This window comes from Nerophis ophidion, linkage group LG21 (genome assembly GCF_033978795.1).
Source record: "Nerophis ophidion isolate RoL-2023_Sa linkage group LG21, RoL_Noph_v1.0, whole genome shotgun sequence".
Taxonomy (NCBI): domain Eukaryota; kingdom Metazoa; phylum Chordata; class Actinopteri; order Syngnathiformes; family Syngnathidae; genus Nerophis; species Nerophis ophidion.
The window spans coordinates 33,108,333-33,118,332 of NC_084631.1; the positions used below are offsets into that span (position 1 = coordinate 33,108,333).

At 39.2% G+C, this 10,000-nt stretch overlaps 1 protein-coding gene across 1 annotated transcript in view; it reads right to left on the bottom strand.

Moving 5' to 3' along the window:
• Positions 1-10,000, bottom strand: part of csmd2 (CUB and Sushi multiple domains 2) — an 819,059-nt gene that overhangs the window by 71,705 nt on the left and 737,354 nt on the right. Inside the window, exons 59-62 of the mRNA XM_061882497.1 lie at positions 8,950-9,126; positions 6,550-6,729; positions 4,323-4,496; positions 1,267-1,440 (exon numbers count right to left, since the gene is read on the bottom strand). Coding sequence (XP_061738481.1) covers positions 1,267-1,440; positions 4,323-4,496; positions 6,550-6,729; positions 8,950-9,126 — 705 coding nt within the window. The remainder of the gene's footprint in view (positions 1-1,266; positions 1,441-4,322; positions 4,497-6,549; positions 6,730-8,949; positions 9,127-10,000) is intronic.

The window sequence follows — 10,000 nt, forward strand, 5'->3', positions numbered from 1 at the left end:
TTCTCTGCATTTGACCCATCACCCTTGATCATCCCCTGGGAGGTGAGGGGAGGGTTGAGCAGCAGCGTTGGCCGCGCCCGGGAATATTTTTTGGTGATTTAACCCCCAATTACAACCCTTGATGCAGGGAGGTAATGGCTCCCATTTTTATAGTCTTTGGTATGACTCGGCCGGGGTTTGAACTCACGACCTACCAGCATTATAAACAAAGTAATACGGCAGAAACAAAATAATAACAAACAAATAAAAATAAATGGCCATAGGACGTAACTGCATTTTGTGTCCATATAGATAAAAACAGTGTTCATGTATGAGATCGAGTCCTACACATAGGATTGCTCGATTAGAGACAAAATAATAGTTATTTGTATCAATAATAAAATGATGATTATTACTGACAATTATTCATTATGTGCGGTAAAACAATATCAAATAAAAATGCTCTCAATAAACGTTATCTATTTTTTAAGACAAATATTTGTGTTTTTGTTCATTAATAGTATCAACATGTCAGCTTTTTCTCCTTACACGATAAATTTATCTCTAATTTTACATCGTCTAGCTGCTTACTGACGTGTTCTACCATGAATTAATCAACCTGGACCCCGACTTAAACAAGTTGAGAACTGTATTCAGGTGTTACTAGTTGGTGGTTGATTGTACGGAATATGTACTGTACTGTGCAATCTACTAATAAACGTTTCAATCAATCAATCAAAAAGGGGCTAAACGTACTAACGAACCGTAATAAAACTAACACTTACTGAAATATTTCCACTGTAGCTGGGATGTCGACCAACAGGTTGCTCACATAATTTTGTTTAGATGAAGAATTATTCGCAATCGCAAACTATGATCCAGAACCTTATATTTTTGAGCCCGAACACAAAGAAGATGAGCAACAAGTTTTAGAAGCCGAGTGCTAAACGAATATAGCGTTATTGTGACACTATACCATTAGCATCATCGCTAATTAAGGGTCATGAATTGATTAACGTGGACCCCGACTTAAACAAGTTGAAAAACGTATTCGGGTGTCAGCATTTAGTGGTCGATTGTACGGAATATGTACTGTACTGTGAAATCTACTAATTAAAGTCTCAATTAATCAAAAACTATTCATGTTAAAATGACTTTTGTTAAAAAGAAATATCGCCTCCAAATATCCGCAATCGGCCTCCTTGACTAGTAATAATCTGTATCGGCACTGAAGAATCCGATCCCTAGTCCTGCCGACACAACCAGGGTCTATGAAGAGTTGCATACCTATGCAGGACGGTTGCGTTCCACTCCAGGTGCCGTCATCCTGGCAGTACCTGTTCGCGGAGCCGACCAGGACGAAGGGAGAATAGCAGGAAAAGGAGATGGAGGAACGGTAAGTGAAGCCTCGGTCCTCCCTTCTCCCGTGGGCGGGCAAGCCAGGGTCTCCGCAGAAAACAGCTGCAAACACGAACGGTTACGGAACATTATTGCTGCGTTCCATTGTAGATATGTAGGTATTTATCGTCATTGCAAGTACAACAAAACTTGGTTTTCAGCACAAACCCGTTCAGGATTGGACAAACAAAACAGAGTGCAGGGTTACAGAACTTGGAACAATGGTGGGTCGACACAAGGCGACCCGTAAAAGACGGGGAAAAGGTCAACGCTGGGGAAGGATGAGTAAAACAATACAATCTAGACTGGAAAAAAAAAACTCCATAGCAAAGCACATATACATATTACAACATACATCTCGAGACTTGCAACATAGAGGGGGGAGTGGGGGCCATGGTGGCAGGCTGCAGCTCTTCAGGCGCTGCCCATCTGTCCATCACCCCAAAAGCAAATACGTCAAGGAGGATGACCGGGGGTTGGGGTATGCATGTGTGGCCTATATTTTTTGTGGATGCATGTGTGTGTAAGCCTGCCGCGTGTCTCTGTTCCGCGCTAGTCAGTCCTTTGACCTCGAAAGTCCGAGCTGGCCACGTCCACGGAAGCTATTTCTGCGCCCGCCTGGTCTGAATACGAACAACTTGGAAGAAAATATGCACTCTTTCTGCCAACTTCACACACGGTGGATGAAGAGGAATCACAGATGATATTGTTGCCGATATGCCGATATTGTCCAACTCTTCATTACCGATTCGGATATCAACCGATACCAATATATACAGTCCTGGAATGAACACATTATGATGCCTACTTTTGTTGTGATGCCCTGCTGGATGCATTAAACAACGTAAAAAGGTTTTACAAAATAAATCAAATCAAGTTATGGACGAAACATGCCAACATGGCACTGCCATGTTTATTATTGAAGTCAAAAAGTGCATTATTTTTTTTTAACATGCCTCAAAACAGCAGCTTGGAATTTGGGACATGAGGAGGTTGAGTTGTGGTCGGACGGTATATTGTAGCGTCCCGGAAGAGTTAGTGCTGGAAGGGGTTCTGGGTATTTGTTCTGTTGTGTTCATGTTTTGTTAGGGTGCGGATGTTCTCCCAAAATGTGTTTTTTATTTTTGTTTGGTGTGGGTTCAGAGTGTGGCGCATATTTGTAACAGGGTTAAAGTTGTTTATACGACCTGCATGGCTGTTGACCAAGTATGCATTGGATTCACTTGTGTGTGTGAAAAGCTTTAGATATTTTAAGATTGGGTTGGCATGCAAAGGCAGTGCCTATATGTAGAAAGATGGAGTTTGGAAGCTTTAGCCTTTAGCCACACAAACACACGGTGATTCCTTGTTTAAAATTCACGGAGGTGAAACTTTACTATGGATCACAGCGAACATGGATCCCAACCGGTTTTGGTGAGAAAATTGTGGTAAAAAGTTGCTTCTTACCGGAGAAAAACTGAGCTTGTGCCGCCCATAAAGCTGCCGTCGACTTCCTGAGACACTGCGCGTCAACACACCCGTGGACACACCCCTCCGACTATCAGGTACTGTTAAACTCACTAAAACCCTAGCAACACAATAGAAAGATAAGGGATTTCCCAGAATTATCCTAGTAAATGTGTTTAAAAACATCAGAATCCGTCCCAATGCAATCGCGTTTTTGTTTTTTGTTTTTTCTAGTCCGTCGCTATCAATATCCTCAAACACGAATCTTTCATCCTCGCTCAAATTAATGGGGAAATTGTCGTTTTCTCGGTCCGAATAGCAGTTTTTGTTGGAGGCTCCCATTAAAAACATGGTGAATATGTGAGGAGCCCCCACACTTGTGACGTCATCGTCTGCGACTTCCGGTAGAATCAGGGCTTTTCTCTTAGCACCGAAAGTTGCAAACTTTATCGTGGATGTTCTTTACTAAATCCTTTCAGCAAAAATATGGCAATAACGCGAAATGACCAAGTATGACACATAGAATGGACCTGCTATCCCCGTTTAAATAAGAATATCTCATTTCAGTAGGCCTTTAAGTTCATAAACTGTGAAAAAAAAATGCAAACATTTATATATTCAGTGTTGACAGCTCGATTTTTTTTTAACATGTTCCATAAATATTGATGTTAAATATTTGTTTTTTTGTGAATACATTTTTAAAATTAAGTTCATGAATCCAGATGGATCTCTGTTACAATCCCCAGAGAGGGCACTTTAAGTTGATGATTACTTCTATGAGTAGACATTTTTATTTATTAATGAATCACTTGTTTGTTTTTCAACAAGTTTTTAGTTATTTTTATATCTTTTTTGCAAATAGTTCACGAAAGACCACTATAAATAAGCAATTTTTTGCACTGTTATACAATTTAATGAATCAGAAACTGATGACATAGTGCTGCATTTTACTTCTTTATCTCTTTTTTTTTAACCAAAAATGCTTTGCTCTGATTAGGGGGTATTTCAATTAAAAAAATGTTCACAGGGGGTACATCATTGAAAAAAGGTTGAGGATCACTACTCGATTTAACCAGGTAAAAACTCATTGAGATTAAAATATTTTTCCCAAAGTTAGAGAAACACGTTATCGGTCCTGCGAGATACCGACATCTTTTTAATAATACCACTTTAACATTTGACAAAAACAATTACACAAGGCGACTAAGTAAATAAATTGGGTATTATCTTCCACCCAACTCTCTCCTTTGAGTCACACATTAAGACGTTACTAAAAGGGCCTTCTTTCATCTCCGTAATATCGCTAAAATGTGTTCCGTTCTGTCCACTAGTGACGCTGAGATCATTATTCATGCATTTGTTACATCTTGTCTCCATTATACCGGAAAAAACGGTACTTGTATGTCGTGACCATTCGGTGTTGAGTGGCGGTGGTTAAAAAGTGACAGGTGGCGCCACACACCTGTGGCTAAGTACGGCAAAAGACAAACAGCACTTACGGAAGCACTGCGGTTTCTCCCCGCTCCAGTTGCCGTTGCCTTGGCAAGTTAGCACCGTGGGCAGAGACAGCTGGTAACCTTGGTAACAGGAGTAGCTGATGCTGGAGCCCCAGTTGAAGTCGGTACCCACCACCTGTCCATTAGGGATGACTGGTGGCGAGCCGCACACGATCGCTGCCAGAGCGGGGAAAGCAGTGGAAGGAGGTGAAGTGAGGGGGGGTGAACAAGGAATCTTGCAAAGTGAGCACACCTCACGTTTTTAAGGGCGAATACTAAAATAATACTTCATGTTTCTATGCATGAATATTTCATGGAGTGGTAATTATACCCAGGCAACAAAATAATTTTTATATGCATTAAGAAAACATTTTCATGACCAAAAGGTTACTTTAGGTTTATATTTATTCTTATGTACACAATGTTTTAATGTTTTATTCATAATTAAGCCTATTTATTTACAGTTTAGGTTACTTCTTATGCACATAAATTACAGGACAACATGTGAGCAGCATTTTGGACAGCAATATATTAGTATTGGTACTTATATATATATATATATATAAGTATATATATATATATATATATATATATATATATATATATATATATACATACACACATACAATATATATACAGCATATATATATATATATATATCCATCCATCCATCCATTTTCTACCGCTTATTCCCTTTTGGGGTCGCGGGGGGCGCTGGCGCCTATCTCAGCTACAATCGGGCGGAAGGCAGGGTACACCCTGGACAAGTCGCCACCTCATCGCAGGGCCAACACAGATAGACAGACAACATTCACACTCACATTCACACACTAGGGCCAATTTAGTGTTGCCAATCAACCTATCCCCAGGTGCATGTCTTTGGAAGTGGGAGGAAGCCGGAGTACCCGGAGGGAACCCACACATTCACGGGGAGAACATGCAAACTCCACACAGAAAGATCCCGAGCCTGGATTTGAACCCAGGACTGCAGGACCTTCGTATTGTGAGGCAGACGCACTAACCCCTCTCCCACCGTGAAGCCCATATATATATATATATATATATATATATATATATATATATATATATATATATATATATATATATATATATATATATATATATATATATACATATACACACACATATATATACATACATATATATATATATATATACATACATATATACATATACATACACATATATATACATACACACTTATACATATACATACACATATATATACATACACACATATACACATATATATATATATACACATACATATATATATATATATACATACATATATATATACATATATATACATATTTATACATATATATACACATATATACACATATATATATATATATACACACATACACACATATATATATATATACACACACACACACACACACACACACACACACACACACACACACATATATATATATAAATAATAATTGTTCTCAACTTTGTTTTATTCAAGTATAAATATATATATATATATAGGGAATAAACGGCAGAAAATGGATGGATGGATGGATGAATATATATATATACTGTATATATATCCATCCATTTTCTACCACTTATTCCCTTTTGGGTCGAGGGGGGCCCCGGTGCCTTTCTTAGCTACAATCGGTCGGAAGGTGGCGTACACCCTGGAAAAGTCGCCACCTCATTGCAGATATATACTAAAACATTTTTATATCAGAAATACCGTATGAAATGTTTAAAAAAATGGATACACATTGATAGTTCAACTCATATTGACTGGTATAAACAAGCTATGACGACCAGCGTTTCTTATCCATAAGGCTGGGCCGCGAACACCCTCTAGAACCCCAGCCCTATGGTATAGAAACGCTGGTCCAAACCACTTGTGGCAGTAATGACAATCGCAAACAAACAGAATAACTCTGGAGCTCAAGTCATAGAGACATTTAATAAGCGCAAAAATTATGACTTAAGAAGTGAAGCTGTATTTTCTTTCGCACTTTAATTTCATTGAGAGTTTAGTTAAGAAACATACTTATATTTTAACATATTAAAATTGTATTAAAATTGAAAAATCTACTTTTGATGTTTTTCAATCGACTAAGAATGGTCATAAATAAGAATTGATACTCTATAATACAAATGGTTACTTAACTTGTGATGAGTTCACTTACCTTTAGGAGATATGGTATTGTCACCAGGTAGTATCGCGCAGCTTTACCTTTGCAAAGAGGTTTGGTGCCGTTCCAGGTGCGGTCTTTGGTGCAGACGAGGGTGGAGGCGCGGTCGGCGTCCATGTTGAAGCCAGGAGAACACTGGAAACTAACGGTGTGGCTGAAGGTAAAATCGTTCCCGGACCTCACCCCGTTGGCGGGCACACCAGGGTCCCCGCAGTGGATTACTAGGGGACACGGACAGTAATCATGTATCCATCAGGAAGCGGAAAGGGTTTTTGTACAAACCCCGTTTCCATATGAGTTGGCAAATAGTGTTAGATGTAAATATAAACGGAATACAATGATTTGCAAATCATTTTCAACCCATATTCAGTTGAATATGCTACAAAGAAAACATATTTGATGTTCAAACTGATAAACATATTTTTTTTGTTGCATATAATCATTAACTTCAGAATTCGATGCTAGCAACACGTGACAAAGACGTTGGGAAAGGTGGCAATAAATGCTGATAAAGTTGAGAAATGCTCATCAAACACTTATTTGGAACCTCCCACAGGTGTGCAGGCTAATTGGGAACAGGTGGGTGCCATGATTGGGTATAAAAACAGCTTCCCAAAAAATTCTAAGTCTTTCACATGAAAGGATGGGGCGAGGTACACCCCTTTGTCCACAACTGCGTGAACAAATTGTCAAACGGTTTAAGAACAACGTTTCACAAAGTGCAATTGCAAGAAATTTAGGGATTTCAAAATCTAGTACTCCGGCTTCCTCCCACTTCCAAAGACATGCACCTGGGGATAGGTTGATTGGCAACACTAAATTGGCCCTAGTGTGTGAATGTGAGTGTGAATGTTGTCTGTCTATCTGTGTTGGCCCTGCGATGAGGTGGCGACTTGTCCAGGGTGTACCCCGCCTTCCGCCCGATTGTAGCTGAGATAGGCGCCAGCGCCCCCTGCGACCCCGAAAGGGAATAAGCGGTAGAAAATGGATGGATGGATGGATGGACAGTCCATAATATCATCAAAAGGTTCAGAGAATCTGGAGAAATCACTCCACGTAAGCGGCATGGCCGGAAACCAACATTGAATCACTGTGATCTTCGATCCCTAAGACGTCACCGTTTCAAAAAAACGACATCAATCTCTAAAGGATATCACCACATGGACTCAGGAACACTTCAGAAAACCACTGTCACTAAATACAGTTGGTCGCTACATCTGTAAGTGCAAGTTAAAGCTCTACTATGCAAAGCGAAAGCCATTCATCAACAACATCCAGAAACGTCGCCGGCTTCTCTGGGCCCCGAGATCATCTAAGATGAACTGATGCAAAGTGTTCCGTGGTCTGACGAGTTCACATTTCAAATTGTTTTTGGAAATATTCAACATTGTGTCATCCGGACCAAAGGGGAAGCGAACCATCCAGACTGTTATCGACACAAAGTTCAAAAGCCAGCATCTGTGATGGTATGGAGGTGCATTAGTGCCCAAGGCATGGGTAACTTACACATCTGTGAAGGCACCATTAATGCTGAAAGGTACATACAGGTTTTGGAGCAACATATGCTGCCATCTAAACGCCGTCTTTTTCATGGACGCCCCTGCTTATTTCAGCAAGACAATGCCAAGCCACATTCACCACCTGTTACAACAGCGTGGCTTCCTAAAAAAAGAGTGTGGGTACTTTCCTGGCCAGCCCGCAGTCCAGACCTGTCTCCCATGGAAAATGTGTGGCGCATTATGAAGCCTAAAATACGACAGCGGAGACCCCGGACTGTTGAACGACTTGAGCTGTACATAAAACAAGAATGGGAAAGAATTCCACTTTCAAAGCTTCAACAATTAATTTCCTCAGTTCCCAAATGTTTGAGTGTTGTTAAAAGAAAAGGTGATGTGTTGAACATGCCCTTTCCCAACTACTTTGGCACGTGTTATAGCCATGAAATTCTAAGTTAATTATTAATTGCAAAAAAAAAAACAAAGTTTATGAGTTTGAACACCAAATATCTTGTCTTTGTAGTGCATTCAATTGAATATGGGTTGAAAAGGATTTGCAATTCATTTTTATTTACATCTAACACAATTTCCCAACTCATATGGAAACAGGGTTTGTAAACTGCAAATGTTTAACATTGCAGATTTTTTTTTTTTTTCCAGTAAATGTTTTGATTCGTGTTCAGCTGACTGTGCATCAAACTGGCAGGTGCACTTTCCTTATGTCATTACTTCCATATCGACCATTTATCCTTGCCATGAAGAAAAAAGGGGCATTGTATTTATTGCATTACTGCACTAATCCATTTTCAGGAAGAAATCGGTTTGAGAAACCAACAAACCGTTTCGTGCCCGGCTGCCAATAAAAAAGGTGACACAAATTACCCGTCCGTACCAGCAAATGATAATAAGCACATAGGTCGATTCCCCGCTGGGGCGGTTAATTACCCGAGCACTCGGGCATGTTGCCGGTCCAGGTGCCGTTTATGGTGCAGTGGCGGGTGAGCAGGCCGGTGGAGTAGTAGCCCTCCCTGCAGGCGTATGTAATGGAGCGGGAGAAGGTGAGGCCGTCGTGGACCAGGATCTGGGCATTGCGAGGAGTTCCAGGGTTTCCACAGGATATTACTAAAACGGGAGAGAAAGGCAGAGGAATGTTTATTGGGCAAGTGGTGGAGATGCTACTAGTTGGTTATCCAATCTATAAATCTGTCAATCAACTAGGCCAGGGATGACCCAACTTCTTAAATTTGGCATCGAAGACTGCATTCATTTTAAACTAACATTTTATTGCCGACATTTTTTCACCATCAAGTGGCCAAAGTGGGTAAATTTGATTAATCCGATATGTGCAGCAATTACATAAGCAGACAACCTTCCACAGTCATGGTGCAAAAAAAAAAAAAGTCACACAAAACACAACCCGTTCATTAAAATTTGTGGATATTACAAACATTTTCCATGCCCAATTAAAAAAAATCAAAATGACATCAATTTAAATCCATTACAAAGCATGATGGGAAATATGCAAAACACAATCGAAATATGCAAAACACAATCCACACTTTTCCATTGTAGCAGCATTTCAATTGGCGCTTATTTCTGATTGATTACAAAAGTATAAGAAGGTTGTCACAGAAGTAAACAATGTAGAAGTCAACATTTCACAAACTCTTGATTTCCAACTATATTAAATAATCATTGTATATCCATTAATATAATATACTATGTCCACATATGTAAAAGTTACAATATTCTCTCTCTCTCTCTCTCTCTCTCTCTCTCTCTCTCTCTCTCTCTATATATATATATATATATATATATACAGTATATATATACACACAAATATAAAATACATACATGCATACATATATACACACATACATAGATACATACATATATAATATATATATATATATAAACATACATACATACATATATATACATGTATGTATTTATACATATATATATACACATGTATGTATGCACTTATATATATATA